At 45.7% G+C, this 17,299-nt stretch overlaps 2 protein-coding genes across 2 annotated transcripts in view; one reads left to right on the top strand and one right to left on the bottom strand.

Moving 5' to 3' along the window:
- The first annotated feature begins 18 nt into the window (after nucleotides 1–18).
- Nucleotides 19–17,241, top strand: prkd4 (protein kinase D4). The gene is made up of 19 exons (XM_041965422.1): nucleotides 19–112; nucleotides 673–839; nucleotides 2,955–3,093; nucleotides 4,537–4,668; nucleotides 4,863–5,017; nucleotides 5,137–5,332; nucleotides 5,923–6,006; nucleotides 6,861–7,020; nucleotides 7,330–7,453; nucleotides 7,942–8,019; nucleotides 8,102–8,315; nucleotides 8,582–8,607; nucleotides 8,719–8,791; nucleotides 9,363–9,469; nucleotides 9,560–9,721; nucleotides 10,516–10,614; nucleotides 10,692–10,959; nucleotides 11,450–11,535; nucleotides 11,958–17,241. The coding sequence occupies exons 2-19, from the start codon at nucleotides 684–686 to the stop codon at nucleotides 12,108–12,110; spliced, it is 2,412 nt and encodes an 803-aa protein (XP_041821356.1). The 5' UTR covers nucleotides 19–112; nucleotides 673–683; the 3' UTR covers nucleotides 12,111–17,241.
- Nucleotides 12,318–17,299, bottom strand: part of actn3b (actinin alpha 3b) — a 32,132-nt gene continuing 27,150 nt past the window's right edge. The window contains exons 14-21 of the mRNA XM_041965421.1: nucleotides 17,107–17,247; nucleotides 16,395–16,577; nucleotides 15,653–15,787; nucleotides 15,021–15,200; nucleotides 14,785–14,931; nucleotides 14,585–14,650; nucleotides 14,262–14,420; nucleotides 12,318–13,768 (exon numbers count right to left, since the gene is read on the bottom strand). Of these exons, the coding sequence (XP_041821355.1) occupies nucleotides 13,610–13,768; nucleotides 14,262–14,420; nucleotides 14,585–14,650; nucleotides 14,785–14,931; nucleotides 15,021–15,200; nucleotides 15,653–15,787; nucleotides 16,395–16,577; nucleotides 17,107–17,247 (1,170 nt within the window). The 3' untranslated portion in view covers nucleotides 12,318–13,609. The remainder of the gene's footprint in view (nucleotides 13,769–14,261; nucleotides 14,421–14,584; nucleotides 14,651–14,784; nucleotides 14,932–15,020; nucleotides 15,201–15,652; nucleotides 15,788–16,394; nucleotides 16,578–17,106; nucleotides 17,248–17,299) is intronic.

Below are 17,299 nucleotides of genomic sequence, written 5' to 3'. Positions count from 1 at the left end.
GAGAGTTCACACTGAGAATCGGCAACACGATCGCAGACCGATCAGCTGTCGCTCTGTTGAGATCCTGCCATTGATGCGACAGATCGGAGCTTCAATGAACCAGGATTAGAAAGTAAGGCTACTCACATTCAGTGTACTAAGATGCTAATTCGGGGTTTTGATTTTGAAAAACACTGTTTAGATCTTTACGAAGCTTAATGATAACCTGATAATGCTGAATATGAATTTGTCCTTTGATTTTTGTCCACCAATCAGTAAACATAAGTTGATGACAAGTTTGTCTTTTTAGAGACAAGAAGGTGTGACTTTCTATTTCATCCTGGTGATCCCAAGAGTGGGGGGAAAAAAAAGCTCCAGCAGTGTGTAGACTCTGTTGTAGACAGATATTGACTGTGGTTTAACAGAATATTAGAAAAAATTTGCCTAACTATTTCTAAAATAGAAATTACATCCTCAGCAGCTGCTTTTTTAAAAGCAAATATCTACTAAAATGTGCAGCAGTCCATGATGTGCTTTATTTTGAGACTCCAGGATTAGCTTTGAAAAGAAAATCAGTTTTCTCTGCGTTGAACCTCAGCAGGTTTTTGTCTATTTTAATCAGAACTCTGTCATAGTCCATCAAATGTCTTTGTGCCTGCAATAATCCACAAACTAAATCCCATCTCGCTGCAGGATCTTCCTCCATGTCCACAGTGGCTCCCTCCAGTCCCACCAGTCTCGCGGCGCCGGCTCTGGTCCAGTTCCAGCTCGGCCTGTTCAGGGAGGTGGTTCAGGTCCCTGCTGCCAACCTGAGCTATCGCCATGCCAAGAGGCTGGCTGCAGAGATCATAGAGCGCAAGGTAATCAAAACCTCTCGCTGCTGCCCTGAAGCGGTTTGAGGACGTTGCACCGTAGAGCAGGAAGCAGAGGAGACTTAAAGGGGCATTTTACCAAATTCACAAATGAAGTTCAGTTTACTCGTCATGAGGAGAAACACCCAGCCTGTGGAAACTGTTGTCCTGTCGCTTTGGAGGAGCTGTTCATAAGAAGTTTGAAAAAAATGACTGAGCTTTGGTTTCAGACTTTCGAAATCTTCTGCAGGAAGTTTACATCACAAACCGGAGGTGTGGGCTTTGATAGAAGTGGACATTTAAGAGGCAGGGAAGCTCTAATGAAAGATGCCATAGAGTTGCATTATGGGAAGTGTAGGATTGACACTGGGGATCAGACGTCGGGATGTTTTAGTGTCTGCTGCATCATTTTTGACCATTTACAAACTATTTATGTCGTGTGAGTCCCTCATCTTTACAGAAGTGCAGTAGTAAATTTGTCATAGGAACATTTAGGTTAGCCTTTTCTCTCTTTCGTGAACTGCTAATATCCGGCAGATAGCTGGGTCAAAACAAACTAGACAGTTTTTAAATCAGCACATCTACTGATAAAAAACATTAGTGATAAATAGTGGTTAGAAAAAGACGTGTGTCACACATCTGCGAATGACAGTCGGCTCTAACCCTTAACACAGTCCCACTTGGAAACTATTCAGTTGATGTTTCGAGCAGAACAGAACTGTCAGGAAGTGGACTTTGAAAGGTCACCCTGTGCTAGACGGAGGACTGTGTAGGTTACTATGTAACGTGTGGCTTTTGAGAAGCCAGCAGGCGTTCCTGCATCGTTTACTGATGTAGTCTGAAGGATGTTGTGGCGGTTTCTGGCTGTAGTGTATCCCGTTTACTGAGACATCTCATTCAGTGTTTTATCCTGTTAAAGCAGGTCACATGTGAGCCTGTGTGACACAGCCAGACTGTGTCTAAAGATCTAAACCATGTGAGAATTTTATTGACCCCCATAGAAACGTATTCTATAACCGCCCCTTTCATGACCTCCCATCACTAAACTTCATGGCATATTTAAGGGCTGCAGGGAAGAGAATTAGATGATAAAACGGCTGAATCTTCGCTGAGAATATAATTTGAATTAGCAGCGTGTAGGTTAGCGGTGCAGTGAAACTGTAGTTGAGGTTAAATAAGGAGGAATCGCAGGTGTTGGTCTCAGAGTCAGCTGCTCCGGCCTTCATGCTGCCTCATTTACGGGGCCTGTGTGGTCGACAAGAGCACAGCAAACTTTCCAACCACAGCCTCTCCACCCCTGTGTCAAACACACGCACACACGCACAGCATAGCAGCGTTACTTTTCATTTTTATCTTTTTTGTGTGTGTGCGTGCGTGTGCGTGCGTGCGTACGTGCGCGTGTGTGTGCGCGTGTGTGTGCAAAACCCAGTAGCTTCAGCTCTTACGTCCAACTCAGACAAACAACTTGCTAATGCTTTTCTATAACTTTGCACATAACGTTTGTGTAATACTCCCAGAGTCCTTTGCACCGATTCTTTTTCTCTCTCTCCCTCCGTCTCTGCTCACCTGCGGCTCATCACCTATAGCATCTTCACAACCATATCTGAGCCGTGCTGCATGTTGTGGTGCAGTTTAGTATTTTTAGCGCCTCACACACTTGAGTTTAGCCGAGGCCGGTGACAGCTGGCAGACTGAAGATGCGGTTTTCTTCGCCGTGTGCAGTATTGTAGGTTGTGTTCATCTTTGATCTCTGATCTACTGAGCACATAAGACCTATTTCTGCTTTCAGTGCATAACTAGGTCAGTGTTTGCAATGGTAAAGAGGCTGTTTGACTTTTATAGAAGTCTGTTTCTGTCCCTCCATGATGTATGAATGAGTATGACACTAATAACGTCAAGAAGAAGCTACTCAGTATTATATGAAGGCTTTAATTTTACCATCAGAGAAACTACAACATGTGGAAAAAGTACTGAAAGAGCTAAATAAGTATAGTTATTTTCTGTATTCGTGTATATATAGATCTGTGTATTAGCTTCACCTCAGCTGGTGGATGCGTTCTAGCAGCGCTTCAAAAATCTTGCCTCCTGGACGAAGACTCAACCTATGACCGTCTCCGTCTTCAGGCTCCAGACTGCAGCGTGGTGGGCGTCGGGGAGAAGATTCTGCTGTTCAGACATCAGGCCGCCTCCGAGCAGCTGCTGCAGCGCCTGACAGACCACGACAGGCTGCAGGATGGAGACCTCGTCGAAGTCATCATCGCAGGTCAGAGGCCAGCAGCTTCCAGCGCGGAGGCTGGCTTGCTGCGGGTTGTCTTTCGGTTATCTAATGACTGTTTGATTTACAGATGAGACTAAAAAAGAAACATGTTTTTGTCTCTAAGTGAATAATCGAGACGACAATTTTTGAAATTGGTCCAGTATTGAGCGAGAGCGCTGCAGCCGGCAGCTGCTGAACGGGCTGCAATCTAACCTTTCAGGGCCACTGAAAGTGCCATTTATGCTACTAACAGGCTCATATTGTTATTATGTTTGACAACATTATGAAATGGAAAAACAGAAAAAAGAAAAACAGCTACTCTGTCGCTCCCGTCAAAGTCACCAGACTCCATTTACAGAAACAGTAATTTTATCATCTTAAAGCACTCTTCATTCAAACTCAACAGAAACTAAATTAAACCCACCAAACCCTTCTTGGTTCATCTTTCACTGCTCCAACAATCACCACCAACTCTGGGTTGGCTGAAATAAACCCTTAATTCACAGAGTTAAATGTGAAAATATTCTGGCTCTACACTGTTTTTTCCCTGCTGTCTTGCTGGTGTCCGATCTCTCTCTCTCTCTCTCACTCTGCTCCTGATATTTTTACATCATTTTTACATCTAACTCTGTAAATTAATTATTGTATGTGATTATTACAATTCATTATTTTGAACAAAGCAGAGTAGGGGTTGATTATTGGATCAGTGTGTTTAACAATAATAAAAATGGCTGTTTTTATAAATGGAGTCTGGTAGGTTTGGCAAGAGCGATATAGTGGCTGTTCCTGGTTAAACAAAAACAAATCTTGCTCTTTAATAACAAGGTCTCTCTCTGTAGGGATCCTTTCCATAATGTTGAAGACACTTGGAACAACAATCTGAGCCAGCCAGTTGCAAAAACGAACACTTTCAGTGGATGTACTTTGACGATGCACAAACGCCTGTAGGCATTACGTTGAAGCCCTCTCGCTCAGTACTGGACCAGTTTCAAAAATTATTCTCTCCATTAGTCACTTCGACAGAAAAACATGGGAAAACAGGGTCCTGGTTAAAAAATACCAACGTTTAAGCAGACAAATCAGAGGCCTCTGATTACTTAAATATTTGTTTTTAGTACTTCCTGTGTTGCTGGAATAGTTTTGCTCTCTTGGTCTTTGAGCACCTTGTTACAATTTCACACATTGCTCAGATCCACGCCGGCTGTCAGGTTATCCATGAGGTGCAGAGTCAGTGTTCCTTCACGCGAACAAGCATTACCAAGCGGCTAAATCTCACCATGAAGCTGACTCCGTTAAACTCCTTTATGACGATCGAGTTCTTGCAAAACGGTTGACATTTGTTCACCTAATGTGTAAACGCAGATGTTGTTAGTGGCGAATCTACCGGCAGAGGACAGATGTGAGCCTGGTGTAATCTGCACGCCATCTCTTTAATTTAATCTGACTCAGAATCCGCGGCGGTGACTGAGATGAGGATCCACCCACACTCGCTGGTGGTCCAGTCATACCGGACTCCCACCTTCTGTCACCACTGTGGGGAAATGCTGTGGGGTCTCGTCCGTCAGGGGTTAAAGTGTGAAGGTAAAGACGCTTTATGGCGTCGTGCATAATGTTTTCCACAGCGTGAGAAAGTGCTGTGCAAAAAGTGTGTTTTATTCCCCAGCATCTGATGTGAAGTTTGCAGTATTTTACACGTGCAGCCATTGACAGAACAGAACGTGAAGCCTCTCAGAAACACTAACTAAATCCTGTCTCTCCACCTCTCGTCTCTTCAGGTTGTGGATTAGACTTTCATAAACGTTGTGCTTTGCAGTTGCCCAACAACTGCCGTCGAGCGCGGCGTCAGGTTAGCACCAGCCTCTCCCTGTTTCATCCCCGACGGCCGCATGCGCACTCCCTGTCCAGTCAGGCAGGAGGCAGTCTGGAGGAGGTGAGGAGCCGCCGTGAAAGTAGATTGACAGCAGTTTATGTCTTTTTCACAACTAGATTACAGTAATGATCACATATTTACACAAAACTGACGACTCTCGCCCGTCCGTCCCTCGCCAGATCAGCATGTCCAAGCCCTCGTCCAGGCCCCCGTCCTGGGCAGAGCCCCCGGTGTGGCTGGGAGTCGGGTACGGTGACAGGAGCATGGCTCAGGTCCCTCACACCTTCCACATCCACAGCTACACCAAACCCACCGTCTGCCAGTACTGCCACCGGCTGCTCAAAGGGCTCTTCAGACAGGGGCTGCAGTGCTCAGGTGAGGGGGCTGCAGTGCTCAGGTGAGGGGGCTGCAGTGCTCAGGTGAGGGGGCTGCAGGTCTGAGAGTTTGAGTTCAGTTATTCAGGCATCAGTCTTGAGTTTTGAGCTGTTTCTGCTTATGAAGATGTGTACAGGTGAATATAACAGCTGATATTAGCACCACATCTGAGTTGTCCTATATATGGATAATAGTCAATACGTCATAATATCCAGTTCTTTAAAGGAATAGTTCAGCACTTTTTCCTGAGCTTTCACCACATCCAGCAGTCTTCCTCAGTAGATGGAGTTTGTCATAGAGTCAGCTTGTGTTTTTCATGATTTCATGAGCGACTTACGTAAAGTATTAAACCATTCTCCTCCGCTCTGTCTTAGACGCTCTGTTCCAGCAGCATCTGGACTTTGATGAGCTGTGTGTGGATTAGAGGTTCTGAGACATAAACTGAGTCCTAAGAGGCTCAGTTGAGAAAACTGAACTTTAAATCACATTTAGCACCGGCACCGTCAGTTTCTCACCTCTGTCACCGTCATGAGTGCCGGCATCCTTTCTGTGTTTCCGCCTGCCACCTCTCCTCTCTGATCCTTCGTCAGACTGCAGGTTTAACTGTCATCGGCGCTGTGAGGCGTTGGTCCCCAGAGACTGCCCAGGAGAGAAGAGAGGCATCAACGGGGAAGGTGAGCAGCAGTCCCTGGAGGACCTGGTTTTGCATTCTGGCCTTGTACAGTAGCTGTGTTAGATCATGCTCCTTTGAAAAAGGCCCCCGCTCTGATGTTCCCATAACCCTGTGGTGAGTCAAGGCTGAGTCACCCTCCACCTCAAGAATATTTGATAGATTCAGGACTCATTTTAGATTCCCAGAAGCAGAAAATGATGAGATTCAGAATTTCATGGTGCCTAGAGGATGAATCTTTGCTGATCACACGGCTTTTCCTGTGGCGCCATCATCAGGTCAGAATTTGTTCAGTGCTTTTGTTTATGACCAAATACCTCAAAACAGTCCCATCAGCCTCAGCTGCACTTCACATTTAATGCTAATTAGCAATTGATAGCATGCTAACAGGCTAAACTAAGACGGTGAACATGGTTAATATAATGCCTGCTACACATCAGCATGTTAGCATGCTAGCATTAGCATTTTGAGCATGACGAAGGGCAATCGATGTCAGCTGAGAAATCTGATATTCTGACTTCTTCCTGTCATTAATTTTACGTGACTGTTGGTATCGAGTGGGGACTTTTGAACACTTACATTTTCAACTGTTAAAGTCATTTATGAAGAAAAAATTCAGAATATTTGCTCATTCCAGCTTCTCATATGTGAATATTTGCAGTTTCTCTCTGTCTTTATGTCATTACAAAGTTGATATATTCAGGTTTTAGGCTCTTGGTTGAACAAATGGAGAAATTTCAACACCTCATTTTGGCATATTTCCCTATTTTTTGTAATTTTTTAACAGTTAACTGAAAATGTGTAGATGAATATCACTTGCAGCTCTAGTATTGTTCGTATATGATGTCACTTTCCCAGAATCCTCGGCAGTGGCTCTCAGCCGCCCACCGGACCCCGAGGACGATGATTCAGAGATCACCAGCACGACAACACTAGAAGTCTCTGACGACGAGATGGCCGCCGACGGAGACTCAGTGACCGAGGCCAAGGACGCGGAGCCACCGCGAGAGCCGATGAGGTCAGGGGTTGTTGATTTATTCAGGTGATGTCATCCCGTGTAGAAGGTGGTACCCTGTCGGCACAGATGATGTCCTGATGATGTCAGACTCACAGCTGTTGTCAAGTGCCACCTACACACACACTAAAACACACACTCATCTTTCCTGTCATCCATCACTGAATTCATCACCACAGTCAGTGAGCTGTGGGCTGTACTGCCCCCTAGTGGCGTCTAGAGGATACCGTCACGGTGAGTTTTATCCCTGAATCAGCCTGTTTCTCCCCTTTTTCCTGTCCTGTTGTGCTCTGTCGTCCGTCCCCCCGTCAGTCCGTGTTTCAGCAGCTACATCCCTCTGATGAGGCTCGTCCAGACGGTGCATCACACCAAGAGGAGAGCCGGTGGAGTCCTGAGAGAGGGATGGCTGCTGCATCACACCGACACCGACACACTGGTGAGACACAGAGGTTCAGCTCTGCTTACTTATCATCATGAAGGAGAAATTTCTCAACTCATAAAGAAACACCTCATCCTTCAGTTTATCAGAAACATTCGAATTCAAGATCACCAAATTTGGAGAAGAAGCAAAGAGAAAATACAAGCACCTGTATTTGTGCAGCGCAGTGCTCGAGTGAATGTACTTAGTTACATACCAGCGCTGTTGCTGCTGTTTTTGTTATCTGAGCTTCATTGTTTGTTGTGTCTGCTTTTTGTGAACATCTCAAACATCATTTTTGAGCCTTGTGTGTCTTTGCAGGTTAGAATGTGCATTTAATTTCATACACACACACACACACACACACACACACACACATTGGTCGAGTCAACCCTGTCAACCACGTGGATTTAAGTTCCAGGGGAAGCCTGTGGGATGAACTTGTTCGAAGCTGTTACTTCCTCCGTGCACGGATTCGAAATGATTTGCGATGTTTGTTTTCTCAGAGGAAACGTCATTACTGGGTCTTGGACTGGAAGAGCATCACTCTGTACCAGAACGAGAGCAGCACCAAGTACTACAAGGTAGAACTCACGAGCGGCGCCCCTGTGGCGAGCTTTCCGCGAGTACGATAAGACCCTCCTCACCCCTCCGCCTCTCCTACAGGAGATCGCGCTGTCCGAGGTGCTGCGGGTCCGAGGCCCCGCCCAGCTCTCCGTGCCCCCGTTGCCAAGCAACAGCGCCCACTCCTTCGAGGTGGTGACGGCCTCGCTGGTGTACTGCGTGGTGGCCGGGGAGGACGGGCCGGCCTGGGAGGGCGCCGTCCGTCAGGCTCTGATGCCCGTCCACAGCAGCGGAGGACACGGCGAGGAGAAGGAGGGTGAGCCGGAAACGAAGCCCAGATATTCACGTCAGCAGATGTTCATTATGTCACCAAGTGTGACTGAGTGAGCTGTTTCTGTTTCTGCGGTTTTCTAATGTCACGGGTGGAGAATAATCAGGGTTATGTAACAAAAACTCTTCTTAATATGAGTCAGACGAGATGAATCAGAGAATATCTGTGAACTCCTGTTAAACAATCTTATTTAATGTTTCACACAATGATCTTCTCTCTGTGCGAGTGAGTCTCTTCTGTTCTGATTGCAGATCAAGACTCACGCAGGGACAGCGTGGTAAGGCTCATACTGCCGAATACATGATCAATACAGTGAGCTGAAGAGACGGTTAGCATCCCTCTGCAGTGTGTTGTACACTGTCTGTGTGTGTGTGTGTGTGTGTTTCAGGACATCAGCTCGGTGTATCAGATCTTCACAGATGAGGTTCTGGGCTCGGGACAGTTTGGAGTGGTGTACAAAGGTGAGTTTAGCCTTATCGTTAGATCATTACAATATCACAGCCTGATATTTAGCAAAGAGCCAGCTAAGAATGCTAATGCTGGACTTTGCAGGCCACTGCTTTACTAACAATAATAATCATTTCCTGGGGAAAAAAAAGCTGTAATTCAGCACTAATTAAAGGAAAAGCTGAGAAAAGTTTAAGCTGTTTGTTAGAATTTTGTAAGTTTAAATACACAGTAGTTTGTTTTCTCATTCTGAACACATCCGAACGATAATTATTTGTTGATTTTGTTCAATTTTTTTGCTTCCCGGGACACAGATTTGACATTTAGCTGACGTAATACGCACTAACCAAATGACTCTCTAGAAGGCAGTTCATTTGAATTAATTAGAAGTGTGCTAATTGACTGACTCTAATTTGGTGCTAATCACAGGAAAATGGTTTTACAATTAGACCGGTAAAATAAAGCGTCATCAAAATGTCTGAAAACTGGAGTCAATAAAAATCACTGGCTTAAAATTGGATTAAAATTGAGGCTCGTTAAATAAAGCTATGTAAGCGATTATTATTATTCTTTCTAATTTTTCAGGTACTCACAGGAAGTCGGGTCGGCCAGTCGCCATCAAAGTCATCGACAAGACGCGCTTCCCCACCAAACAAGAGAGACAGCTGAGGAACGAAGTGGCCATCTTGCAGGTGCCGATGCATGTTAGTGAGCTTTTTATTCATAACATGATTGTTTTCTGTGGCTTCTAATGTGTGTGTGTGTGTGTGTGTGTTGTGCAGAGTCTGTCCCACCACGGTGTAGTTCTGCTGGAGGGGATGTTCGAGACGATGAAGCACGTCTTTGTCGTCATGGAGAGGCTCCATGGAGACATGCTGGAGATGATTCTGTCCAGCGAGATAGGCCGACTCCCTGAACGCAACACGCGCTTCCTGGTCACGCAGGTAACGCCGCTGTCCCATCGTGAAACGCTCTGGAGTTGATGTTGTTGTTTATGAGAGCGGCCCGTAGAGGCCAGGATCACACAAAGAGGTCAAAAGATAAAACTGAGATGGTTGACGAGGCGAAAAACATGAAAAAACACGTCTTCCTTTGTGGGTGAAATGCTGGAGATTTGTAATTTTCGGAAACTATTGAGCTAAAACAAGCTGCGAAGAGATCATCACTCTTTGGTTAAACCGGTCACAGCTCGCAGACATGAGCACATTCGGACAAGCCTAAAAGACTTTGAACCAGAAGAGGAGGAAATGTGTGTCTTTCATCAAACAGACGTGAAGACGGTTTTAAAGCTTCATCTTTGGGTGCTTTTAGAAGATTTGTAGACAGATTTTGTTCTTGTCCCAGTTAAAGCCCTTTTTTGAGTCCGGTTCTCATTTTCATGTCTTTATAGATTTCAACCAAAGACTGAAATTTTATTCAGAACAAAATGTGCACAAAAGTAGAAGCTGCCATTATTTCAGGAGTCCTGTGGGACGGGAATCATAATAACAATAACCTAGGGTCAGTGTGTGTGTGTGTGTGTGTGTGTGTGTGTGTGTGTGAGGCTCTACAGATGAAGGCTGTAGTATATCTGAAAATCAGTGATATGCACAGGCTGCAAAATGTGTCTGTGCAGATGGAATTTATTGCTGGTTAAGGTCTTGGTGGTGTGATGTGATGTTCCACTTGAATTATTGCACTGTGACCAGTTGTTCCTATGTTTTTGCCGTGTGTGCGTGTGTGTGCGTGTGTGTTGCAGATCCTCGAGGCTCTGCGGTACCTGCACTTCAAACACATCGCTCACTGTGACCTGAAACCTGAGAACGTGCTGCTGGCCTCTGCAGACCCCTTCCCACAGGTGGGACTCTTGTTTTTATACGCTGTTTTAATTCACAGCATCGGGCACATTAAATCCACCCTGCGCCTGTGTTGTAGGTGAAGCTGTGCGACTTCGGCTTCGCCCGCATCATCGGCGAGAAGTCTTTCCGACGCTCGGTCGTGGGCACGCCTGCCTACCTGGCGCCGGAGGTGATCAGCAGCAGCGGCTACAACCGCTCCCTGGACATGTGGTCGGTGGGCGTCATCATGTACGTGAGCCTGAGCGGCACGTTCCCCTTCAACGAGGACGAGGACATCAGACAGCAGATCACCAACGCTGCCTTCATGTACCCCCGACAGCCCTGGGCCTCCATCTCACTGGAGGGTGAGCACGATTTGTCTTTCCTGTCGGTGCATTCAAGGACACTTTGATACACGAGATTCTCACGTCAGTATCGAACCTATTTAATGCAAGACTATATGATGATGATTGTGTCGTGGATCATGTTTATTATTGCTGAATGAATGCAAGGTAATCAGATGTCAAACTGTCCCTGAATGCATCATCAAGGAGAGTTACATACAGTAGCTGCTGGCAACTTCCATTTGCTTGAATTTTCCCTTTAAGGTTAAAACATCTTATTACACACGACTGGACGGAATCACACGTTTCTTTAGCAGCTTGTTGCAGCTCTTCACTGAAGCTATATAATCTTGACACTTAGTGAAATTGAACCATGTTCGGCTGCACGTTGAGTTTTTGGATTCAAACCCAACAGACTGCTCCCCAGTTGGCCACTGGGTGGCTCCACTGGACCACTTTTAAGACAGTCTGCGTCTCATCGCTCTCTCTCTCCGTCTCTTCTCCCCTCCAGCCGTGAGTCTCATCAACAACCTGCTGCAGGTGTCGGTCAGACGGAGGTTCAGTGTGGGCAAAGCGCTGGGACACCCCTGGCTGCAGGTCAGAGACATCACACCTGTTTACAGTCTGATGCTGGCAGGACTGTAAAATGGTTGTGTTGAAGATCTGGTCTCAGAAATGATGTTTATAAAGAGACATTTAGTTTTTGCAGTCATACTTTGAATATTGTGTTCTGAAGCTTATAGAAATAGTCAGAATGCAGTTGTTTGTAATTCGTGTGTGAAGTATAAAGATGAGGATTTTATGTCATAAGATTAATTTTCCTTATAAATAACTTCAGAGTTGTACATGTGACATAAGGTGGTGTCAAGAGGTCTGAACTAACTCATTTACATTAGAAACAAACTTTTGACTCATTTAAACAGGATCTAATGATGCTAAAGTAGGCTAGTTAACCTTGGAGGGATTATTTTTGACACACATGCATCCATTCCACTCCCTCTTCACCCTCCCTCCTGCAGGACTTCCAGCTGTGGTGCGACCTCAGGGAGTTCGAGCAGAGGATGGGCTGCAGGTATCTGACGCACCCGGGGGACGAGGAGCGCTGGATGCCCTACGCCCGGGAGAGAGGCCTGAGCTTCCCGTCCCACCTTTGCTGCGACCCCGACATGTGACCTCGGCTCGGAGCTTAAAGGTCGGACTGTTTGGAGTCTTTACGGCTTAGATTCAACCAAAGAGATGAAAAAAAATCCTGAATTTATCGATTTGCAGTGAAATCCATAGAACAATTATTCCTACTTGTGTGCTAGAGAAAGAAATGCAGGTCATTTTTTGTCTAGTACTAAAGCAATTAAAAAAAACACAAACAACTGTTGTTTAGTAATAGAATTTTCCTTTTTTATTCCAAGTCGTGGCTTTTAAAATTCAACTGTGTGAACGTGAGTGTTTGTGGCATCGGTGGTGATGGACAGAATGGATGGAGGAGGAGAACGGAGCACAGATGAAATAGAAAACGTCGTCATCATGCGCAGGGAGGAGTCGACTCGCACTGATTATGTCAATGGGACCAAAACCCTATTTGCTTCCTCGCTGACATAGGCCTGCTATGGTCCCACGTACAGTATCGATTCTTTTGTCCACAACTTTCCTGATGCCCTGTTGTCCCTCACTGCTCGGCACCTCTCTCTGTCTGTCCCTCCTCCACGACGAGACAAAATTCGGGTTTTTGGATGCGCTGTTAAATTTCGGAGAGAGGTGCGTGGGATCGTTCTCTCTGGCCATAAGTCTTTCCGTCTTCGTTCTTAAGTCCAGCCATGGCCCTGTCTTCGTCTATATTTACCCACAGTGCTTTGCTCTGAGTTGCTCTCTCTGCCTGCTGTCTTCTTCTTAATATTCAGTGCTTCAAAGTTTAAGTGCTTCCATTCACCCTCCGTTTCTTCCTGAGCTTATGGCTTTAAGATCTTCAGGTTTCACAGTGCTGGTGTGTTTAGTTTTCAACAGAGTGAGACTGGCTTCGTAACATTGTAGCACCTGACTGGCTCTGCCCCTCTGCTGACTGGAAACAGGCTCCTAACGATGCCGTTCGGGTTGTTTTGTTGTATGATTTAAGAGTCAGAGACTCACAAAGACAGCGTTTCTAAACTTCAACATAGCATGCATCTGCACAAATACACAACCAACTGACCAACCAGCATTTTTATCACGTTTTCTTCTTTAATTACCCTTCTACAAAAAAAATATGTCATCTGAGAGAGAGGAGGAGAGCAGGAGGCTTTGCTCAAAAGAACTTTTTCCCTCCCTCGTTAGCTCCGTCGGTTTGTCGCCTCCTAAAGGCAGGTATGTTAATATGTATGCTGCTTACATATGTTCAGTGCAATACCCGGCACGTTCCTGGTTTTTAAGGCACTCTGACAGAAACGAGGGACAAGCTGACCAGTCCAAACATAGCGTCTGCGATTTCTGAGCAAAGTCTTCTACTCTCACCCTCTCTGGGCAGTGCTTCTGGGATGGGAGGAGTTGGGGAGAAGGGGGAAGAAAGATTTGAAAGAGGAAAAAATGATAAGAACAAAGAATATAGGAGGACAGTGGAAGGGGTTTGAATCGCTCTCTCCACAGAGGAGGAACAGCGGGAGCTGGGAAGAAGGGATGGGAGGAGGAGAGGAAGAGGAGCGGTTTATAAGTCGCTCTCTCCGTAGAGGGCGCTGGAGAAGGAGATGTAGTCCAGGGCGCCGGAGGGGCAGTCGGCTCCGATGTACCTGGTCATGCGGCTGATGCAGTACTCGGCCTGCTCGGGCGGCAGCTCCCTGCGCAGCTCCTCCACTGTGATGTAATTCTGCAGGACGGAGAAGAGGCAGGCTGTGATTTGTGTCCAAGTGTGACGGCGTTACTGTTAATAATCCAGATTTAAAGGGAAGTTTGGCTCGTTTTTGAACTTTCGGCCTAATTTAGCCTGCTGACTAACTTCAGAGGAGCAGATCAAAGCTGAATGTTAATTGTGCAAAAAAAAAAAAAAAAAAAAAAAAAATCTCTGCTCTGCCCCCTTTTATTCAGCCTCTCTGTCACTTTTACTTTCCCCGTTTGATGCCTTTCTGTATAGAAAAAGACGATTGAAATCCCAGTTACATGTATATGTGGCCAACGTTCTCCTGGGAAAGCACGTTTGTCTGATCCGCTCACAGAACTGGACTTTGTTGTGGTAATGTCAGTTACCACAAAAGTTTTTCTTCTTCTCTGGCTAAAATACGTGTCGTGTAAAACTCCTGTTTCTGGCTCTGGCGGTGACGTTTGGTACCTTTTAGCTGTCGAGCGAACATTCGTGTGCTTACCTTGTCTGAGGCCAGAATCTTGAAGGAGGCCATGACCTGTTCTGCGGTGTCGGTCTCGGCGGTCTCGCGGGTCATGAAGTCGATGAAGGCCTGGAAGGTCACCACGCCTGTGTTGTTGGGGTCCACCAGAGTCATGATGCGAGCAAACTCCACCTCACCCTGTCAGACAGAAAAGATTGTGTGAGTGCATAAGATGAGTTGGTCTTCACATTTTTATGAGTGAACTGAATTAAAGCTCTGATCTCTGAAGCTAATATTGGTTTTAACAAGTTTCACTCAATAGTGGAGCCATTTTCTCCTGATAGTGTTCGTGCTGCACTAACCAGATCGTAACCCATGGAGATGAGGCAGGCACGGAAGTCGTCCGGGTCCATCATGCCATTTCTCTTCTGCGAAGGAAAGACAGTTTTGTTTTAAATATTGAAACAAACAGTTGAGATATAGAGTGACAAGATCCCTGCAGCTCCTACATCCAGGGCCAGGAGAGTTAGAGATTCCTTTTCAAGGTCAGTGAACGCCTCACCCTGTCGAAGTGGTTGAAGGAGGCCCTGAACTCGTTGAGCTGCTCCTGGCTGATGCCCTTGGCGTCGCGGGTCAGGATCTGGTTCTCCACCTCGTTGATGGTTCTGGCGATGGTGGTGAGCAGCTGTTCCCAGCCCACGCGGACGTGCTGCAGAGGCGGAGAAAATAAGCTTTAAACAAAGGAATGAGAGGCGGAGGCTCGGCAGATGGTCGTGGCTGCGGTGAAGTCCACTGTACCTCCATGGTGTAGTTGGTGTGCTTGTTGTCGAAGATGAGGGACTCCTGGCTGAGCTGGTGGTCTCCCTCCAGCTTGTCGATGTTGGATTTGTAGTTGATGATGTTCTGCTCGTACTGCTTCAGGCTGTTCATCTGTTCCTCCAGGGAGCCGGCGATGTCCACAGACACGTGGCTGATCTCCTGCAGGAATGAGAGCGTTTGAGTGAACCAAAGTCCTGAGATGAAGTCTGTGAAAACTTGGTTTCATTTGGTGGATGTTTACATAGATTCAGCTTTATGTAATGTCCGGCTCATTACTTTCTCAACAATGACTGGTCTCTGTGAGCAGGAGCTAAAAGTTAATGACATCCAAGTAACTATAAATTCTCATTACATCATCTGAAGACTGTGTATATTTTACTGTATTGCATTTTTTTTTATTTTGCCTCATGTTTTATTGCCTTTTCATACTCTATTGCTATTATTTCACCACAACAATCAATAAAATGTCAAAAGTTGCCAATATTCTTCAAGCTCCAGTGTCCCAAATTTTGCCTTTATTGTACGTTGGCAGCTGCAGAGGGAGAGTAGTTCAAGTGCAGTTTCCTTTTCTACCTCTGACAGTCTGGTGTAGTGTTGCAGTAGCGCTGTACCTCCATCTTGGTTTGAATCCAGGGTCCGATGATGTTGGCCTGGGCAGCGAACTGGCGCCTCAGTCTCTCGTTGGCCTGCTGTCTGGCCACCTCCTCCTGGAGCATTTGGTCTCTGAGGGGAACAAGGTGCTTCACCTGCGGGTGGATAGATGACATTCACATGTATATGACAGCTCTGTTAGTTAATTAGTGTGATCAACAATGTGCTGCTTTTCTTCCTGCTGCATCGTTACATTTAAACCCATTTCTAACTTTGATATTTTAGCCACAATTTACAGTTAATGGACGCCTGAATATCAGCATCAGACTGAATTTAGTTTTCGCCATAGAGATTTCATGATGTTTGCAAATTATAAATAGTTGTTCCAGTCCAGCTTTAGTTATTTCATGCTTCCCACAGTGCAGTCTTAACACACATCTGACAGATTGTGTTCTGCAGTTATTTCGATTTGGCCTGAGAGCTTGCAGCCAGCAGAACTCAGTGTCACTCTAACCTACATGTACTGAACTATTTCTGACCTGTCGCTCTGTATGCGTTGTACTTATTATTAGCCAGCTGACCAAATGCAGAGCACAGAGTGTGAGTTAGGCTGACATTTCCTGTTTACACAACGTCAAATTACACAAACCAGAAATAGACACGGACTGCTTAGTTTTGTATAAACTATCTACAATAATGTTATCAGTTAATTTCCCGTGTTCCTCCACGATGTTGATTCTTGGGTGTGTTTATTTGACTCACAGTGTCCCACTTAGTGCTGATGTCCTGGGGGGAGAGGGTGGTGTAAGGGTTGACTCCGGAGAGCTTGATGCCGTAGGTCTGGGCGATCTTCAGGATCTCGTTGTGGATGCCCATGGTGGCCATGCGCTCCTTGTCGGCTTCGGGCAGAGTGGCCTTGAACTGGTCGTGAGCGGTGATCAGACTCTAAAGGAGAACACAGCGTTAGAGTTTTAATGAGATTAGCTTGAGATGTTTGGTGACCAGCATTTATGGAATTTAATTTTGGTGACCCAAAACTTCCCCAATACATTTTATTTGTGTTTCTTTCTTTTGAAAACACAGAAAAGTCTGTCTGGTCAGCTGACTGACCTCCTAAGTCTTATGCTGCTTATGCTTTCCTCTTTATTACAGACTGAGAGATTCCTATCTCCTACATACAGGTTTGAGTAGAGAACTGTGTTTCCTTAGCCTATTTTTTTTCTTTCCAGGACACAATTCACATTTATTCAGGCAAACTGTCAATTCGGAGAAAAGTGGGAGATTATATGGATTTATGCAGCATGCAAGTGTTGTTCAACAACAAAAATCTATGTTTTGCAGTGCAGATTGTGATGACTATACCATTGATTTGTATTAATGTGTAGAAGGGCAATAAAATGAAGACAAACATACTGAAACAACATTAAATATATATCGAGTCTGTGGTGTCTTGCATGCGTGACGCTGGCTGTACCTGGATCTCCTCAATGCTGTGGACAATGAACATGTCCTGCAGGTCCTCCATGGCTCCGTCCATCCAGTTGTTGAAGGGCGCCGCCCTCTTGGCAAACTCCAGGTACAGCTGGTCAATAGTCTCCCACAGCTTCTCCACACGCTACAGATGCAAAGAGAGTTTGAACTCATGATATATGAAGAACCCATTTTCT

Source organism: Chelmon rostratus, chromosome 23 (assembly GCF_017976325.1).
Source record: "Chelmon rostratus isolate fCheRos1 chromosome 23, fCheRos1.pri, whole genome shotgun sequence".
Classification (NCBI taxonomy): Eukaryota; Metazoa; Chordata; class Actinopteri; order Chaetodontiformes; family Chaetodontidae; genus Chelmon; species Chelmon rostratus.
Note: the sequence above shows the minus strand (reverse complement) of the source record. Positions and strands in the feature narration are given on the sequence as shown.

What these genes read in the sequence shown, in the direction of transcription:
- prkd4 (XM_041965422.1), top strand. Translation starts at nt 684, where the DNA reads ATGTCCACAGTGGCTCCCTCCAGTCCCACCAGTCTCGCGGCGCCGGCT. An exon ending in ACACCGACACCGACACACTG is followed by an intron (nt 7,454 to 7,941) that starts GTGAGACACAGA and finishes TTGTTTTCTCAG; the next exon opens with AGGAAACGTCATTACTGGGT. An exon ending in ACACGGCGAGGAGAAGGAGG is followed by an intron (nt 8,316 to 8,581) that starts GTGAGCCGGAAA and finishes TTCTGATTGCAG; the next exon opens with ATCAAGACTCACGCAGGGAC.